Source organism: Balaenoptera musculus, chromosome 1, assembly GCF_009873245.2.
Source record: "Balaenoptera musculus isolate JJ_BM4_2016_0621 chromosome 1, mBalMus1.pri.v3, whole genome shotgun sequence".
Lineage (NCBI taxonomy): Eukaryota > Metazoa > Chordata > Mammalia > Artiodactyla > Balaenopteridae > Balaenoptera > Balaenoptera musculus.
In genome coordinates, this window is record NC_045785.1 from 30,475,393 (window position 1) to 30,496,162 (window position 20,770).

The 20,770-nt window shown below is 46.8% G+C and overlaps 1 protein-coding gene across 1 annotated transcript in view; it reads right to left on the reverse strand.

The window, feature by feature from the left end:
- EPHA10 (EPH receptor A10) overlaps nt 1-6,008 on the reverse strand; it is a 42,655-nt gene extending 36,647 nt beyond the window's left edge. The window contains exons 1-3 of the mRNA XM_036836247.1: nt 5,903-6,008; nt 3,590-3,654; nt 2,204-2,882 (exon numbers count right to left, since the gene is read on the reverse strand). Coding sequence (XP_036692142.1) covers nt 2,204-2,882; nt 3,590-3,654; nt 5,903-6,008 — 850 coding nt within the window. The remainder of the gene's footprint in view (nt 1-2,203; nt 2,883-3,589; nt 3,655-5,902) is intronic.
- Nucleotides 6,009-20,770: the final 14,762 nt, after the last annotated feature.

Here is a 20,770-nt window from a genome sequence, read left to right on the forward strand (position 1 = left end):
CAAAGTCAGAAGCGGCATTGGGTTCCTGAGTGTGTGTGTGTGTGTGTGTGTGTCTCCCTCTCATTGCCCAGAGTGTGTATCCAAACCCCCTCCTCCAACACCTGATCCAGTGATTCAACAATTTTTTAGCATCGAATATGAGCCAGGTGCTGTTCTAGGCTCTGAAGCTATAGCAGTGAATAAGGCAGACCAGGATTCTACTGTACACTGGTACAGATGCCCTTCTCCTACCTCACAGGGGGAAGAGAGGCCATCAGTTGGTGATTCCCTTCTCTACTAGCTCTTCCCGGTGACAGTACAGGGAGTGGAGCCATAAAAGCAGTCCATTTAGGGTGCGGGCAGTAGGGCACTGTCTGTAGAGTATTTAAAAACAATGAAACTGACTAAAACGTGGTCTGCTTTTTGTTAGCAGCATGTGTCAGCAATTCTGATCCACGTCGGTAATAAAATACTTCTTCCCCCGAGGCCTACTGCTCCCACCACCCCCCACTTGGTACCCCACTGGCTCCTCCCTTATGTGTAAACAAGGCTCACATCTACAGTAAAAATTCTCTCTCCGCCCAATGTCCTCCTCAAGGTACCATGCCCTCTCCTCCCCTTTCAAACCCCGCCTCCAGAGAGTGTTTACGATCTCTGACTCTAGCTCCTCAGCTGCCTTCGTCCTTCAATCCACTGCAGCTGGTTGCTCTCTCCATCCCTCAGCTGACACTGCTCTCACCAGGGCCACCAGGCAGACACTGGCCAATCCTCGCCTTATCTGACTGCTCACCAACACTGCAGGCCATTCGTTCCTGGGTACCTCCATCGCCCTTGGCTGCCATGAAATCACACTCTCCTCCAGCCTCTGATCACTGCCTTGCAGTCTTTTTTATGGGCCCCATTTCTTCCACTTCCCCTCATATAATGCTGTTCTGTGAGAGTTCATCATTGGCCCTCTTGCTTCATACCCCACACATTCTCCCTGGTCTGTCCCAACCACACCTGTAGCTTCAAGTAGCATCTATCTCTCTGTTGCTGAGCTCCAGACCCACTTTCTAGCTACCTCCACTTGAATGCATCATGGACACCGTCAATTTGATATGTCCATCCACGCCCTGTGTTCTCTACCCCAGTCCGTTCAGTCCTCCAGATGCAGATAGGAGAGATCTGTTCCTGGTGCCCCACAGACCAGAGAGTCCAAAAGAACCCCCAACATGGAGGCTCTGCCCCAAGGGGTGCAGTGATTCTAGTTCAGAGAGTTGGGTGGGATCTTGGTAGTCATCTAGTGCAACCTCCCAATCTCTCTCTCCAGCTCAAAAATCCCCCTGCCTGGGCTTCCCTGGTGGCGCAGTGGTTACGAGTCTGCCTGCCAGTGCAGAGGACACGAGTTTGAGCCCTGGTCTGGGAAGACCCCACATGCCGCAGAGCAACTAGGCCCGTGCACCACGACTGCTGGGCCTGCGCTCTGGAGCCCACGAGCCACAACTACTGAAGCCCATGAGCCTGGAGCCCGTGCTCCGCAGCGGGAGAGGCCACCGCAGTAAGAGGCCCGCACACCGCAACGAAGAGTAACACCTGCTCACTGCAACTAAAGAAAGCCCGAGCACAGCAACAAAGACCCAATGCAGCCAAAAATAAATAAATTAATTAATTTAAAGAAAAAAAAAAAGAATCCCCCTGCCAGCCTCTGACTTGCATATTGTCGGTGACAGGGAGCTCACTCCCTATAATGCAACCAACTCCACTAGCCCCTAGCTAATAGAGTTGGCCTACTGTAACATTCTTCCTTATGCACAGGGGAGGCAGCATGGTGTAGTAGAAAGAACTTGAGAGTTGGGCAAATCTGGATTCAAATCCCAGTTCTCCACTTCCTAACTGCAAGTGAGGTGTTAATCTCTCTGAGCCTCTGTTTCCTCATCTGCAAAATAGGGATAATGATGACTTTATTGCTGTGAATAAATGAGAAGGCCTGTGTGAGGTGCTTATCATGGTGCCTAAAATATAGGTCCCTGATGCCCCCTTATATAGAGTCAAATTCACCTCCCATTAACTTCACTCACCGACTCTGGCTGGACCCACTGGAAGCACCGCAAAATGTGTGGACTCCCGGCTCCACATCCCATGGCTTCCGCACTCCCCACCCTGTTTCTTTCATCTAGGACACTCTCCCAACTGCCACCTGCGCGCTACACTCCCACACCACACCCCCCAGTGCGCTGGATACCTTCACAGATGTCACCACGTTCCTGGAATCCCGCACTGCAGCTGCAGCGGCCCACGGGCACCAGCCACTCGCCATCGGCGCCGCAGTGCATGCGCGGGGGGCTGCCGGGCTCCCCTTCTGAGTGCGCCACGCACGTTCCGGTCACCTCCACCAGCGTGGAGAAGGCGCTCTCGGCTGCGGTGGCTGGGAACGCCGCCAGACCCCGCACTGTGGCGCGGCACTGCTTGTAGTAGACGCGCACAGAGACCAGCGCCACGCATGCGCCCACGTCCTGGAAGGCCAGGTGGAAACCCCGCCGGCTGAGCGGACCGATCTCTCGCACCTCTGTGTTCAGCTTCATCTTGCGCTCGCCCAGGTCGCCCTGCGTGAAGCTCTCGTCCGCCGCGATCGTGTCGATCTTGCGGGGCCGGCTGCCGCCCGGGCGGGGATGCCCACGGCCCAGATCGGCCTCGGTTTCCAGATAGTAGACGTTGAAAGTCTCCTTGCAGGTGCCGGCGGCTCCGGGGATGCTGCTGCAGTCGCGCAGTGTGAACTGCAGCTCCACGAAGATGCGCTGCCCGCGGCCGCGGCTGATCCAGCCAGTCTGCAACCAGTTGTCCTGGTTGGGCTCCAGCACGTTGCACACCTGGTAGGTGCGGATGGGACGGTCGTGCTCGTCCACGCCGCTGATCTCCTCCCACTGGGGAGGAGAACAAAGATGTGGGCAGCTCAGAGGCAAGGCGCCCCCAAGAGGTCGAGCCCTGGCGGTGACTCGGGCTGAAACCCCCTTTCCCCATCATTTTGCATTCTCTTCTCCCCTCCTTCTCTATACACAACCCTGAAATTATAAGACGCAGAGCTGGGAGAAACGTTGGAGACAACTGAGTCCAACTGACGGGGAAACTGAGGCTCCAGAGAAAGGTGACTTGAGTGGATATACATGTCGGGTTAGTAGCAGAGCTAGGAAAGGGGTCTCCTGGCTCTCCACCAGTGCCTTTCCACAACACCAAACTGCTGTCACACTGCCACACCTCCCCACCACTACCGCAAGTTTCCAAGCCTCTTTTAGGATTCCAAGTCTTGCTTGTTCTGTCAATCTATCAATCAACAGCACTGCTTGCTGGATCTATTGGGTGCAAGGCACCGTCCAGCATTGGCTCCATCCAGATGCCACGTTTCTGTTCCTAGGCACATTCAGTTCTCTTCTTGCTTTTTTTTTTTTTTTTTTTTTTGTCTGACTGAAGACTCAACGTTTTCCAATAGGCCACTCTGGCTTGAAGCCAGGGCTGCTGGAGACCACATGCTCTGAGGACCATTTTGATCTGATGTAACCATGGGGAGATAAAGGGACTGAATCCTGGACCACCAGAGGATCCTTGGGACAGGGAAGGAAAGGCTTACACTTACCCCATTACTTGGCAGTGCAGTCCAGCCCAGCTCAGCCTGGGAGGCTTTGGAATCCAGGAGGATGACTAGAGAGAGGGGAGAACAGAAGTGTCAGAAAGCCAGAAGTTCAGGAGTATGAGATCCTTTGGTGAGTTCACTTTAAATTTGCTAACGGAGGGAATTCCCTGGCAGTCCAGTGGTTAGGACTCTGTGTTTTCACTGCCGAGGGCCCAGGTTCAATTCCTGGTTGGGCAACTAAGCCTCGCAGCGCGGCTAAAAAAAAAAATGCTAACTGAGGAAACAGAGAATGTGGTGAAGGACACAAACAAGGTTTTTCCACTCCATACCTCCCCACGAGGGGGTGTGAGTAGTCTAAATAAAAGTAGCCACAATGATTAGGGAGGGAGCCTGTATTAGTTTCCTGTGGCTGCTGTGACAAATTACCACAAACTTAGTGGCTTAAAACAACAAAACTTTATTCTCTTACAGTTCTGGATGTCAGAAGTTGAAAATCGGTTTCACTGGTCTAAAGTGAGGGTGTCGACAAGACTGGAGGCTCAACGGGGAGAATCCATTTCCTTGCCTTCTTCAGCTTCTAGTGGCCACCTGGATTCCTTGGCTTGTGGCCCCTTCCTCCATCTTCAAAACACACCATTCCAATCTCTGCTTCTGTCATCACATTGCCTTCTCCTCTGATTCTGACTGCTCCTGTGTCCCTCTTATAAAGACCATTGTGATTACAACTGGGCCACCCATATAATCCAGGGTAATCTCTCCAACTCAGGATCCTTAACCGCATCTGCAAAGTCTATTGCCATTTATGATAACATACACAGATTCTGGGGATTAGGATATGGAAATATTTGGGGAGTCATTATTCAGCCTGGCACAGAATCCATGACAAGTACCATAAGACTGGCTTTTAAATGGGGGATCAGTGATCCCCCCGCCTTCCCAGGTTCCCTAAATTATAACTGAGTGTCAAGAAGAGGGAGAAAGTGAGCATATCAGAGGATTCCTGTATACATCCCTGAATTCACTCATACTTGGGGGTTCTTCTGAGGTCTGGGGTCACCAGGGATGGAGAAGACTTGAACCTTTTTAGTTTGACTCCCAAGGCCTCTGGGGAAAACGAAGTAGAGAGACCCTGCCGGCAGCAACAGAGATAAAAACCTCTCATCTCCTCAGCCAGCCCCTTTCCCAGGGGCTGTCACCTCTACTGCCTTTTGGAAGACTGTCAGGGTTCCTTTAATATATAAAGCCATGGCCCCTCCTATACTAGAGAGGCTTGAAGTCACTTTCTTCCCCCAGGAGGCATCTGACCAGCAGTCTGAATTCCGCTCTCAGCATCGGTCCCTAGAAGCACTGGTTTGGACAGCACAGCAGCAACTCAGAGACAGGAGCCCAGGCCATCCCCAAATCTTGGAAGATTCCTCATCTGGAGCTTAAGCAAGGGGGTGGGGCTCCAAGGTGAGGCCTTTAAGAGTGTTGGCCCCAGAGGCGTCAGCGACAATGGGCAGGACCGCTGACAGCTTCCCGATTTCGGTATAACTTACAGCACATCAGAATTGCATATTAGAAAGCATCAGAGATCCAGCGCCCCGATCAACCCCGAGGCCAACGCCTCAGATTCCAGCTCCTCCGGATTCTGCACCTGGATATTACGCCTCTGGATTCAACTGAGGGTACAGCTCCCCCAAATCTAGGCAAGACGCGGGCTCTGGTCCAGCGGGCAGCCCCAAACCCGGCAACTCGGATAGCGCTGGTTAGTCTATGCTTCAAAATCAGCACTGCGGACAGCTTCCTGGTCAGCACGTCGGGCAGCTCCCGGACCCAGACACACCCCGGCCCCCACGCGCGCGCCGCCACCCTCGCCTCCAGACCCCGCGCCCCCGCCGCGGCACCGGTGCTCTACCTCCTGCTCGCCACGCAGTGGTCCCCTAGCCCCCCGCCGTTCGGGCTCCATCCCGTCTGTCCGTACTCTGATCTCACCTCCGCATCTCCCTGCCCCCACACCTCCCACATACAATTGCTCAGCCTGTCCGTCTCACCGGCCCCTGAACCGCCGCCTCTGGCTCCACGGTTCCTGGTCTCTTTCTTCCCCCCAGGTCTCCCAGGTCTCCAGCCCCCGAGCTCCTCAATGCTCCTCTCTTCTCCGTTGTTTAGCCATCTTTCCCTCCGTGTCTCCGGTTCTTTGCTTCCCGCTGCCCGCTTGCTTCAAACCCCAATACCTACTCCAGTCTCTCCATACGACTCCTTCTCCCAGCACCCCAGCTCTCCAGCCTCCTGTATTTTGGCATCCCAGGCTCCAAGAGCAGCCACCAGTCTCCTCACCTTCCTCGGCGGTCCCGGGCCTCCCTGGTCCCAAAAGCAAGGCGAGACAGAGCGGCATCAGGCAGATGAACAGGCGCAGCGGATGTGGGCCGACGCCGGTCTCCATGGTCCGCAGACCGAGCTGTCAGTGCGGCGGCGGCTCGAGCCGCGCCAGCCCCAGCACCGCTGAGCAGTGCCCCCGGACCCCAGCGCCGGCGGGGGGCGGGATCTCGCCGGTGACCATCATCCATGGGGACCAAGCATTATGCACCGCCGCGGGAAGTCCACCAATCCCCGCCAGCAGAAGGTGGAGGGGTGGAGTTTCATAGGCCAGGGGCGGATCAGCGAATTGGAGGTGGGGGGAAGGAAGGGGTCCCGCCAGTCTCCAAACCGTGGGGGTGGGGCAGCGCTGAGAGCCATTTGGGCTCATGGGGAGGGGGATGAGCTGACGTTGGTGGCCCAGAGCGCTGAACCTTAGCCTCTCGTTCCTGAGAAGTAGGCGATGTGGGCGTGGCTTAAGGAGGAGCGAACCTCTGGGGGGCAACGACACTTGCAGCCTCTGAGCTAACCCGGAAGACCCCTTGTATCCAGGACTTGCAGGAGGTTTTGAAGCCTGGTATCCTGACCCCAAGCTCTGGGAACCTCCTCTATCTCCCAGCCCTCGGTTTCTTCCTGGGTCTTCGGCTTCTCGTATCTCGTGGCTCCACCCCGCCCCCTTTCTCCCCGCCCTCTACACACACACACACACACACACACACACACTCACACACACACACACACAGAGCGGCTGGAGGAAGAGGCCAAGCCCGACCCCGAGAGCTACTCGAGAAAGGAGAGTAAAGTGGAAGACAGAGTCCCACCCTACCAGCAGCCCTTCCCGAGGCTGGAAAACCATGTGGACGCCAGGATGGGCGGTGATAGATTTTGCATGAATGAGTGGTTCCTCAGGTTCTTGCTCCTGCTGCCAGGGCACAGGCAGCCCTCTCCACAACCACCCCTTTCCCCAGTCTGCTCAGAGCCTGGAGTTTCCCCCCACCCCTTATAATCCTTCTCCGCCCACCCCAGGGGACGGGCGAGGAGCGCAGCGGCCGGACTCCCAGGCATCAGCGAGAGAGGAGGAGCAAGCCTCGCAGAGTTCACCCAGCGCTGAAGAAGCCGAAGGGAAACGTGGAACACGACCTCTATCTAGTGAAGGTCATTTATGTGCTAGCTGAGGGTTTAAGGCATTGATGGTGGGAAGGGCTGGGGCCCTCCAGAATGAGGGAGGCGGCTGTTGAGCGCCGCCATCTGGACTGAACTTGAGCGGAGAAAGCTCCACCCACCCTGTGGCTTCTCAGAGCTCTTTTCTTGGGGGACGCAACCCCTCTCCTTTGGAGGCTATAGTAGCCGGAGAAGCCTTGAGAATGAATGTGAGTCCTGCATGGCCTGGATGTCTGTGCACCTTGTATATATGTATTCCACACCTCTTCAGCCAACAGTTACTGGGTGCCATGCTCTGTGCTGAGGATACCTGGGTCAATCACACTGTCTCTACCACAATCCATACCTCTCTGAGCACCAAATAGAATGAAAATTTCTGGCATCATGGAGCACTGGTCATTTACAAGGCACTTTCATGTGTCACTTCTGTGTGTGTGTGTGTGTGTGTGTGTGTGTTTGTGTGGTATGTGTACAAGCACACTTGCTCGCTCACAGACATAGTCGCTGGACAGCAGCAATAGGCATAGTGACTGGGAGGAACTGAGCTCCTTTGCCCATAGAAAGAAAGGTCATCAGGAGAGACTGAGGCTCGGAGACCGCAGAAGACTGAAGCTCGCTGAGGAAGCAGAAGGAGATGTGGCGTCCTGCTGGCCCTTGAATGCAGGCGGAGGCTCTGAAATCAGATCTACCTGAAGAAGGGCTCTTACACTCCCACCTCCTTCCCATCTTTATTCTCCGCACGCTCGATTTTCCCCTCCCCCTTCCCCCAGCGCTGGGAGACGGTATTTTTAGAAGCTGCTTGGAGACCCAGGACTCCTTTCATTTCACAATGAGTCCTCACTCAACCACCCCTCATCCCTGTCTTCAAAACGGGGTCCCTTCCTCTTTGGAGTCTCTAAGGCTCCAGCCATGGCTTCTTCAGTCCCTGAGCTCCAGGGACTTCGGCCCAGAGGTTCTGACCATATGCTAAAACAGAACGCAGACTCCCTATGATCCTCACAAGGATCATTCAGAAGGCAAACAGATGAGGGAAATTATCTGGGGAAAACCACATAGGATGGTCTGGTTCCCACCCTCTCCTACAACACACACCTGCAGGTACCTCGGGGAAATCACCAGATTGAGACCCTAGGAATAAGGGAAAGAAGAGGAAAAGAAGGAGCGAAATAAACCTTCTCTTTCTTCGTTTGAACAATTCATTTATAATAAAAGCAGAACGGAGAAGCCCCAGTGTATGCGGATATATGCAAATCAGCCGGATCTTAATAAGAGTTGCTCCAAGGCAACTCTACTCTCACCAGGAGGCTGCGAAATAGACACCTCAGTGTAGAAATTCAGGAGGGCTTTAGATGGAAACTAAATTGTGGTTTATTGCGAACTTTAAGTGCTAGGGGCCAGTCAACCAGGGACCAGGTTAGATCCCTCCCTGGAATAGCAAGCGCGGGGCTGGGGGGGTGGGGGGTGGGGCTGCAGGGGGTTCTGACCTTGGTGCTTAATTATGAGCCCGAGGGCCAGCGGCAGTCTTGTTTCTGTCCGTGGTGCTGAACCTACCATGGTCTGGAGCCTCCATTTTCAACGGGACCTGGGACTTCTCTGCTGCTGCGCTCTGATTCTCAGCCCAGGTCTCTCTGCCTGCCCCTCCAGCCTATAACCAAGATCCAAATATTCGAGTCTCCAGGAGACAATCAGCCTTACTCCCTGGAATAAGAGTGTAGGTGCCTGGAACCCAGTTTTTGTTCTCTCTCATTTGCACGTTCTTTTTGAATGGTTGTTAATTATATAGAGACGCTTAAAAGATAATTATTATAGACTAAATGCAATATAATATCTTTTCAAATGCACTGCCTAGTATACCGGGAAATGCCTCAGAAACAGAATTTCAACTTACAGTTCATTTATCAGAAACTTGAATATGGGGTAAATATTGTATGTGAGAAGCAACCATAGTAGTGTAACATTTTTATTAGAAAAATGGTAGTTCTGTGGGATATTTGTTTGGAAATTTCATTGTTTCACAATTGAAATGTGATAATAAAACTATATTACAAGTACCTGACCAGAATGAGACTAAGGTGGAAGAAAAGAGATTGGGGATCCTCTAAAATTAGGCCACGTAAGTTGTCATAGGTAATTTTGGTTAATCACAGAGAGTAGTGGTGTGCTTTATTAGGATATAATGTTGAAGTGATGTTTTTGGATAACACACAATTTCTTGAAATAGTTCTAAAGCTGATAATGAAAGAAAATAAACTGAATTCAGTTCTGAGCATTAAAAGAAACCAAAACTCCAGTTTTCTCTTCTATTCCTCTCAAACCCCATATGAGGTAATGATGGCAGGGATGCTTCTCTCTACTTTTATCTCACTACCTCCAGGATGCTGAGGAAACACCTGCTAGAGCTGAGAAGTTTAGTTCAACATCCAAATATAGAGAAGTGGTCTTCCAGGGAGCAGATCCAACTTTACTGCAACCTCCATCTCCACGTTTTTGAAAGTTACATATCTAGGGGCTGAAAATTTGATCTATTCCTTTTGCACAGATACAGGAAGTACATTTGTCGTGGCTGAACAGAGAAGGTCATCTCCTTCATAAAGAAGACTAAGATTGCTCCAGAGAAATCAGGGCCAAGCCCTGCTCTCAAGAAAGAGGAGAGGAAGAGTGCAAAAAGCAGTGGGGAGCCCTACTGCTCAAAGAAACATCTCCAATTTGTCTCTTTCCTCTTCCATTCCATCTCCCACTCTCCAGCCTAAGAAAGAAATAAACAGAGCTAAGGTGATTTTTTTTTTCTAGGACAATAGACTCACAGGCAAAAATAATGTTCAAATTTTATTGTCTAAGATAAAGCAAATATAAAACATTAAATTTATTGACTTTGAAAATTAAGCAGTAAAACTTTAAATTATCAAACACATCTGCTTTGCTTTTATGAGCTTCTACTTTCCCCTCTGTAAAATAGAGATAAAAACACTTTTCAGAGTTATTGTGAGGTCAAAATATATTTATATGTATGGCCCAGCGCAGTTCCTGGCACATATTTCTGGTATATTTTATTATTCAAGTCCATGGTTAATTAAGGTGAAAAACAGAAAGAAAAAAGGAAAGGATAAAAGAAGGTTAGGTGGTGAGGTAGGAAGAGAGAGCAATAGAATTAGAGAGACAGTCATAGAGGAAAAGACAGAATGAAGGATAAAGAAAGAGACAGCTGGCTGACATGAATGTGGCTAGAAAACACAGGAGCCTGAAGGAAATGTGCTTGAAGAGACAGGAGTGTCATCAGGGCAAGCTGGCTAGCCAGCTGCCAAGTGGCCTCAGAGGTGATATTTACCTTTGTGAATTCATCATGGTCCAAGCTCATAAACTTCACTTTAACAGCATTAAGAGAGCCTATACACTGGGGGGGTGGGGGTTGGGAAGTAGATCATAGTAACTCAGCTCTTAGCTTGCTATCTGAGCCAAAGAACCAGTGTATTAATATACGATGAGAAATGCAACTGCCAAAGGGACCAGAATGCTCACATTGCCATGTCCAGCAAATTCTTCCCCTGTAGGAAAATGTGCACAGGAAGCCAATTTATGATGTGAAGTCTGCTTTGAGAGTGTGAGAGAAGGAAGTTGGATGGTTTAAATATTTGATGGCATCAGGTTCCAAGAGCCTTGTGCCTCCAAATCCCCAGTAAGGATAAACCTGTTACTGGCACCTGAGTGACCATACTAGGGACCAGACCCAGGAATGGGGTCCATCAACATATGCTTCTGACTGTTTTATTGTTTAAATCCTAGTTCCATTTCTGAGCAGCCCATTTTAAGACTGAAGCAGTCCTTTTAAATTTATTTATTTATTTATTTTTAGCTGCACTGCATGGCTTGTGGGATCTTAGTTCCCTGACCAGGGACTAAACCAGGGCCTCTGGCAGTGAAAGCACCAAGTCCTAACCGCTGGACTGCCAGGGAATTTTCATCCTTTTAAATTTAAGTGACTAAAGTAACATAAACTAATAAAAATATTTTAAGTAAAAAGTGAAAATATCCATTCATTCCATCCCATATAGTCCCATTTCAAAATGTAAACCATGTTAACACACTGATATGTACCCTCCCTGATATTTTCCATACACACGCACACACATGCACGTGCACACACACACATCTTTTTACAGAAAATAAATGTGTATCTGTTAGTGAGGTAAGCAGCATTGATTATCTACCCAAGATCTTGCTCCTCTCGTATTTTTAATTGCTGAGGGAGCCCCAATTTTGTCTGGATGTTTATCTACTGTAGTCCTTTGCTCAGAGAAGATGGCCCTCTCACCAAATTCAAGGATAAGCAAAGATTGTTACTGGCTAATCATTTTCATCCCATTCCAATGTGTCAGGGTCACCTTAGGCATGGACATGTGATACAACCCAGGTCTTCTGATTGGGGATTCTAGAAAGTGTTTTCCCTCCTAATAAAAAGAGATGCATGAGGCAACATCCCACTTCTCTAAATCATGTCTGCATTTGACATTGGGAGCTGCTGCAACCATCTTTGCACCATGAAGAGTGATAACTCAACACTTTCAGTTAAGAATTTTCAGTTGTATGTAACTGGAAACCCAACTAAAACTGGCTTGGACAAAACTGAGATTTTTTTTTCTCGTTCATTTAACTGAATGAGGTAGAGCTGTGTAGAACAGCAAGATTTTGCATTGGGATTGTGGTAGAGTGCTAGGTAATCTCCAAACCTGGATATTCTACAAAGGAATGCAATTGCAATCCTAGGACTGAAAAATACAATAATGTATTTAACACAATAAATGGACCTAACATCAGATTAGACACAGCTCATTTTAGGATTAAGGAGCTGGAAGATAGATCAGTATATAATATCCATACTGAAGTATTCAGAGAAAGAAAAGAATGAAAAATATAAAGAAGAGAGCGATAGACATATGGGACATGATGAAAATGCCTAAATACAAAAAATTAGAGTCCTAGAGAGATAGGAGAGAGAAAATGGGAAAGAAGCAATATTTGACAATAGAGTAGTTAAAAATTTTCTAAGATTGATGAAAGACATATACTCAATCCCAAGCACGATAAACGCAAAGAAAATCATACCTAAGAACTTCACGGGAAAACTGCTGAAAACGAAAAACAAAGAAAAAGTGTTAAAAGCAATTAGGAAAAAAAGATATATTACCTCCAAAAGAGCAACATTAAGACTAACAACAGACTCAACAATATAAATGATAAAATCCAGAAAATGATGGAATGTTATCTATAAAGTGTGGAAAGAAAATAACAATTAATCTAAAATTCTATACCCAGTGAAAATATCATTCAAAAGTGAAAGAAAAATACATAAGTTTTCAGACAATCAAAATCTGAAAAAAGTTATTCATCCACAGACCCATACTAAAAGAAATATTAGAGGGAATTTTTCAAGCAGAATGAAAATAAGCTCAAAAGGATGTATGAATATGAGGAAGAAATGAAGAACAATGGAAAGGGTAACTATATAAGTTAAAATAAGTGAACAATGACTATATAAAGTAACAATCTCTAATGGAGCTTTAAACATATGGAGAATTAAAACACACCACAGGGCTTCCCTGGTGGCGCAGTGGTTGGGAGTCTGCCTGCCAATGCAGGGGACACGGGTTCGAGCCCTGGTCTGGGAGGATCCCGCATGCCACGGAGCGGCTGGGCCTGTGAGCCACAATTGCTGAGCCTGCGTGTCTGGAGCCTGTGCTCCACAACAAGAGAGGCCGCAATGGTGAGAGGCCCGCGCACTGTGATGAAGAGTGGCCCCGCTCGCCACAACTGGAGAGGGCCCTCACACAGAAACGAAGACCCAACACAGCCAAAAATAAAATAAATAAATTTTAAAAACAAAAACAAAAACACACCACAAAAATGGCACACGGTGTGGGAGCAGATAAATGGAATTAAAATATTTTAAGATTCTTGTATTGTTCAGGAAGTGGTAAAAGAATTAATTTATATTAAAATTTAACAAGTCAAGGATGCATGCTGTAATCACCATGGCAGTCATGGAAAAATAGTTTTAAATATATATATAATTATATATATATATAATTTAAAACTATTTTTTGTTTATATATATATATATATATATATATATGTAAAATAAGTGAATGCAGAGAAATATTGAATAATAAAAACAATCCAAGAAAGGTTTAAAAGAAGAGAGAAAAAAGGAACATAGAACCTGTGGGAGAAATAGAAAACAAATACTAGTATGCTATTTTGAAACTCAAAAATATATGTGCCTCTTTTAAATATAAGTGGACTAAATACCTCTATTAAAAAACAAAGATTGTTAGATTGTTTATTTTTATTTATTTATTTTTAAAATAAATTTATTTATTTATCTATTTTTCACTGCGTTGGCTCTTCGTTGCTGTGCGTGGGCTTTCTCTAGTTGTGGCGAGTGGGGGCTACTCTTTGTTGCAGTGCAGGCTTCTCATTGCAGTGGCTTCTCTTTGTTGCAGAGCACGGGCTCTAGGCTCACGGGCTCTAGAGCACAGGCTCAGTAGTTGTGGCACACTGGCTTAGTTGCTCTGCGGCATGTGGGATCTTCCCAGACCAGGGTTCAAACTCATGTCCCCTGCATTGGCAGGCGGATTCTTAACCACTGCACAACCAGGGAAGTCCCAGATTGGTTTGTTTGGTTTTTTAAAAAATTTATTTATTTTTGGCTGTGTTGGGTCTTCATTGCTGCACATGGGCTCTCTAGTTGTGGCGAGCAGGGGCTACTCTTTGTTACAGTGCACAGGCTTCTCATTGCGGAGGCTGCTCTTGTTGCAGAGCACGGACTCTAGGTGCACAGGTTTCAGTAGTTGTGGCTCTCGGGCTCTAGAGCGCAGGCTCAGTAGTTGTGGTTCACAGGCTTAGTTGCTCCACAGCATGTGGGATCTTCCCAGACCAGGGCTCGAACCCGTGTCCCCTGCATTGGCAGGCAGATTCTTAACCATTGTGCCACCAGGGAAGCCCCCCAGACTGGTTTTTAAAAAGCAACTCATTACGGCTTTAAAAAATCTGAAATATAAGGATACAGGTATGTTAAAGGTTGTAAAAGACATACTATACAAACTAACTAAAAGAAAATCAGTGAAGCTAAACTAATATAATACAAATTAGACTTTAAGGCAAGAAGCATCACTACATACTGCATAATGAATAAAATGCCAATAAACTAGGAAGAAAAAAATACTAAATTTGTATGTAACTAATGAAATAGCCTCAAAGTATGTAAAAGCACATCATACACACCACACCTCCAGGTCTGCAGTATAAAGGGCACGAACCAAGAGTCCTGGGAATCAGGGAAAAGAGAATTTGTGCGGAGGAATGAATGTGGAAGACAGAGTACATCCGGGGATATGAACACAGCCGAAGAGTATCCATGTAATTAACTGCCAGCTGCTGCAACAAACAAACCTCCAAATTTCAGTGATTTAATTCAACAAATTTATTTCTAGCTTTCATTACATGTCTGGTAAGGTAGGGACCCTACTTATTCACAGTCCTCAAGGAAAGAGGCTGACAGAGGCTTTGACACCTTGAGCCGGCACCATCGGGGACATGTGACAGAGAAAGAGGGGGATGGATGAGACTCACAAACTCTTAACTACCTCAGCTCTGAAGTAACGCAAGTCATGTCTGCTCACAGATCGTTGGCTAGATCCAGTCACATAGCCCCATTCTAACTGCAAGTGTTACCAAGTCCAAGCTCGTACTGCTCGCCACACAACAGGCCAAGAAATTGTTGGGGCGAGGAATAGCAACTTTATTCGGAAAGCCAGCAGATTGAGAAGATGGGGGACTAGTGCCCCCAAAGAACCATCTTCCCCGAGTTAGAATTCAGGCTTCTTTTCTACTAAAAGGGTAGGGTGTAAAGTCCTGTTTCCGGCCAGTCTCCGGAGCAGATGTGTTAATTTCTTCCTTCCTGAAGCCATTCACAGGTGGGCCTGGTCAGGATGTTTCCTGTGAGCTAAACAAAGGTATTTTAGCTTAACACTCATTACCTGGGGGGCAGGGCTCCCAGAGATGGGCCATTATGTATAATTTAAGCTTATAGACAACATCCCTTTTAGTGATTAAGTTATAGTACTCATTTATCTTATATTTAAAAGTTTGTACTTTTGACTGCCTTCATCCAATTCCCCCTCCCCTGACATCTGCCTCTGGTAACCACAAATCTGATCTCTTTTTCTATGAGTTTGTCTGTTTGTTTTTGAAGTATAATTGACCTATAACATTCCATTAGTTCCCACTGTACAACATAGTGATTTGATATTTCTATACATTTCAAAATGATCACCACAGTGATAAGTCTAGTTATGACATGGCACCTTCCAAAGATATTACATAATTATTGACTATTCCCCACACTGTACCTTTCATACCCGTGACTCATTTATTTTGTAACTGGAAGTTTGTACCTCTTAATCTCCCTCACCTATTTCTCTCCTCCCACTGCTCTCTCCTTTAAAAAAAAAAAAAAAAAGTCTTTAACTTGCTCTCTTTTCCTCTTTCCTCCTGGGGTCAAATGGTCTTTGTTCCTTCTTATTATAGCATAGTTGCTGCATTTTCCTCTTTGTAGACAGAAGGCTCACCTCAGCCTACTCATAGTATCTGCCCCTTACAATTCTGGTCTGCCCGTGACATTGGCTTGCCATAGTGTCTACTGGCTTCTGCTGTGGCCCTGACTCTGCATTGACCTTTCAACTTACCTTCCCAGAGCTAATTTTGGCAAATTCTTGGCGGAAGAATCTAATTGCCTAGATTAGGTCAAATGTCTGTTACTGGTCCAAAAAGCTGTGGTCAGGGGAACAGGGTCATATGGTATAAAGGTGGTCACTTACGCAGGAGGGTGTGAGTGAGAAGGCACCCCAATTCATGTCTTTAATTCATTCCATTGCATCAAACTGGACAGCAGCAAATGGAGGTGACTATCCTTGCTAGAAGTCTCCACCTGCCCTGGTAGCTGCTCCGGTCATTGCGGCATTAGACAAAAACCCCATGAAGGCACGCAGCTTATTTGCCTTGTTCGTTGTTGTATCTTCAGTAGCTAGAGCTATGCCTGGCACATAGCATGCACTCAACAAATATGTATTGAATGAATGAATGGGACTTTAATAACATGATTCAGTATTGCCTCCAAACTCCCTTTCCTAGAAATTAAATATCGCAGGGAAGTCAATTACTTTCCCTCTGAACTACAAAATCTGATTGTAGGGCTTCCCTGGTGGCGCAGTGGTTGAGAGTCTGCCTGCCAATGCAGGGGACACGGGTTCGAGCCCTGGTCTGGGAGGATCCCACATGCCGCGGAGCGACTGGGCCCATGAGCCACAACTACTGAGCCTGCGCGTCTGGAGCCTGTGCTCTGCAACAGGAGAGGCCACGATAGTGAGAGGCCCGCGCACTGCGATGAAGAGTGGCCCCCGCTTGCCGCAACTAGAGAAGGCCCTCACACGGAAACGAAGACCCAACACAGCCATAAATAAATAAATAAATAAAATTTAAAAAAAAAAATCTGATTGTAGATTTCACCGCTCCCTTTTCTCAGGGTTAAGGGTTGGGCTGAAGTGGAAGCATGATGGGAAGAGGTATGTACGAGTGTGTGTGTGGAGAGTTGGTGAGGATAATTACTCTATTGGGTGAATTGGGTTGAAATAAAAATCTGGAGGAAGGGGCGAGAAGTAGGAGCAGAAAGGCCAGGGGTGAATGTACGATTTTTCTGTCTTGGTGGAAGCCAGAGTGATCTCTAATTATCATAGCTTGTTCTTATGACATCTCTCAGGTAAAATGAACCCATCCTGAACCTTGAGCCCATGTCCTGCTTCATGTTATAATAATAATGCTTGCTGCTGGTTCTTTGCCAAACATGTATTAAATGCCTTGTTCTGTTTAATCCTTACTACAAATGTATTAGATGGCTCTTGCCTTATATTTCCTTCTTCCCTTCCCATCCAAGATTATACAAAGGTTATTTACATCTACTTATCCATTTAATTTGTTTAAATTCACTTTCATTTTTAACCAAAGTGATATTGTATGTAGTATTAAATGTCAACTAGTACTATAAGGCTTATTATAAAAATAGAAAGTCCTTGCCTTTCCCCTCGCCCCATCCCTGAGTTTCATCCCCCAGAGCCAACTGCTTTCAACACTTTTGGTTGTATCTCCTGGTATTACCTCACATTCACTGAAGATGGTACTGAGTCTGGCACAAGGTGGGCCCTTTGTAAGCGGGGTTCTTTCTTGCTCTCACTCTGCTCTACAAGCCTAGGGGTATGGTCAGTTGGGGCGTGATGAGGTCACTAATATATACAAAGCAGTTCATAAACAACTCAGCTAACATTTACTAGCTCAGGAGACAGAATTGCACAACGATTAAGAGCACAGGCAGACATAGGCTCAAATTCTAGCCCACTCTCTTTCTACCTCTCTAAGCCTTTGTTTCTTCACCTGTAAAATGGGGAAAGACAATACTCATGACACAAGATTGATACAAAGATAAGGGTGTGGGTGTGGAAAATCAAGTACCCTAAAACATGGCTTCTGATCCATTCCATCAGACAGAGAAACCATGTCTGGAAAAGGTCTTGAAAGATAGGTGAACTTGAACAAGAAGGAAAAAGAAAGACTATTACAGAAAAGAGAAGAATTGAAGTGCAGACTTAAAGGCAGAGATGAAGATAGTGTGTCTGAGGAATAGTGAAAGTCGACTGATGTAACTTGAATGTTGGGTTCTTTTTAGGTGTAAGAGGTCATGTCAGATAGGCAGCTGAGGAAAGCCCTGCCAGGGTAGACCCACAGAGTATTAGTGTAGTGTGGGCAGGCAGGAATAAGTCAGCGTGCAAGGAGCACTTGTTGGTGAGCAGCAGGCAAAATGGAGTGCATTCAGGCAAGGGGCAGACTCAGGTATGATGTAACCAAGCTTTGCCTGGTACTCCAGAGACCTGATTGAGAGTTCTCAGAGAAGTAGCTTAATTTGAGCCTCATAAGATAGAGTTATGCTAGATGGTCTTTAAGAGCTCTTTCAGTTCTAATGTTCTATAATTTCTATCTTATAGTATTTATATAGTGACAGTGGAAATATAGAAAAAGAGAAAGAATTTAAGTGTTTTGCAAATAGTATCAATATGACTTCGTCACCATTTGGACACTGAGAATAAAAACGTGTACCAAGAGTGACTAAAGTTTGAATATGGGTGCTTGAGAGGTTGGAGTGCCCTTCAGTGGGGAAGTGGGTAGTGGAAGTGACTGTAAAACATGCAAAGGAAAATTCTAGTAGATGTATGAAGAATAGACCAGGCATGTTCCTGTCTCTAGGACTTTGAACTTGATATTACCTCTGCCTGGAACTCTCTTCCTCCAAATGTCTGCATGGTTTCCTTTATGTCTCCCTTCAGGTCACCCTCGCAGTGATGTCTTCCCTGACCAACCAACTAAAAATTACAAACCTTCCCCACCCTGGCACTCCCTCTCCCCTACTCCTGCTTTGCTTTTCTCTATAGCATTGATCATCACCTGGCCACTCCATTTTATTCATTGACCGATAGACATCCTAATATGGAAACTCTGTAGAAACAGTATTTAGAGGATATCATTGTGTTGGAGAGTTTAGGGAAAACAAACAATAAAGATACAGAAAACAAAATGGTGAAAAAAAGGGGGAATTGTTAACTCCTGGAGAAACGAAAATTGAACAAAAAAGGAAGTGTGATCATGGTTCACACTTGGCCCAATAGTGAAAAATATTATAGAAAATATTGTATCCACTAGGGATTTAACCTAAAATAATAATACTGCCACATGGGGGCATTGAAAGAGGAAACTTGTGAGAGGGGTGTAAATCAGGATATCTATCAATTTCAGTCATTCCTAGAGATACCTGTCCTGGGTGTCTTCCTGCTCCTATCGGGGGCAGACTGCCTTTTGGACTTCCACAGCTGTCATCCTGGGGCTCCCTGGAGCTTTTCTTCTGTTGGATTTCCTTTTTACCAGATCCCAAGTTTCCCCTCACTTTTTTTAGTTACCCCTTCATTATATCCTTTGGTGGCTTCCTCTCTTCTTTCTGATTTTGTTCGCCCTTCTCTGAATGGCCTTGGCAAGGGATTGGCTTAGGCATGAGCCTATGACACAATTCTGGTCAATGAGAAATGATGGGACATTGACTGGGAGCTTCTCAAAGAGTTTCTCTTACTCTTTAAAAGGGTTATAAGACAGCCATTTCCTCCTCTGCATCTGAATATTGTTACGTGGGCATGTGATGCTTGGAACTGCTTCCGTCCTTTTTCAACCATGAGGAGAAAGCCAAAGAAACCACAGACAGATGATCTGATGCCCCAATGTCTTTGAACCACTAGATTAACCATCCCTAAATCTTGCCTACCTAAAGACTCCTCAAGGGATTTCCTGGAAGCCCAGTGGTTAACTGCAGGGGGCTTCCACTGCAGGGCGCACGGGTTCAGTCCCTGGTTGGGGAACCAAGATCCTGCATGTTGTGTGGCCAAAAACAAAGAAAGTGGAGTAATAAGCCCACTATATTTTAAATCCCAAAATGTGGTCTGAGACCATCAGAATCAGCACCACCTGGGATCTTATTAGAAACGCGGAATCTCGGGCCTCACCCTTGACCTACTGAATCAGCATCTGCATTTTAAACCTACTGAATCCAGAATCCAGAATCTGGATTGATATGTTCGTTAAAGTTTGTGAAGCACTGCTTTAAGCCATCTTTAGCTATTTCCCTTCTTATTTGTAGCCAAACACATTCTAACTGATAGAGTGGAGGAAGCAGACCTCTTTCAAGCCATGTGTCACACCTCCTCGGCCCACTTTGATTTCAGCAGGAGCTTCTGCGGTAAGCAGAATTCTAAACATGTCCCCATCCCCACGATCCCTGTCCTCTGGCTGTTCTAACACCAATCTAGTTAGCGCTGTGTAGGGATTTTGAAGATGGGATTAAGGTTACTAATCAGCTAACCTTAAAATAGGGAAATTATCCTGGAATATCCAACTGGGCCTAATGTGTCACTTGAGATCTTAAATTTTTTTAAATTTTATTTATTTATTTTGGCTGCGTTGGGTCTTCGTTGCTGCGCGCGGGCTTTCTGTAGTTGTGGCGAGCGGGGGCAACTCTTCATTGCGGTGCATAGGCTTCTCCTTGCAGTGGCTTCTCTTGTTGCGGAGCACGGGCTCTAGGCACACGGGCTTCAGTAGTTGTGGTGCGCGGGCTTAGTTGTTCCGCAGCATGTGGGATCTTCCTGGACCAGGGATCGAACCCGTGTCCCCTGCATTGGCAGGCAGATTCTTAACCACTGCGCCACCATGGAAGTCCCTTGAGATCTTAAAAGTAGAAGAGGGAGGTGGGAGATGAGCCAGAAGAGGAGGTCTGAGAGAGTCTAAGTGTGAGAAGGGCTGGACCTGATATTGCTGGCTTTGAAGATGGAGGAAGGGGACCACAAGCCAAGACATGCAGCCAGCCTGTAGGTGAGAAAGATCCCCAACTGATGGTCAACAAGAAAACAGGGACTTCAGTCCTACAGTTGCATAGAACTTGAATTCTGCCAGTGATCTGGGACATGGATTCATTCCTAACGCTTCCACAAAGGAGCATAGTCCTGCCAACGCTTTTGTTTTGGTCTTGTGTGACTCGAAGCAGAGAACCAG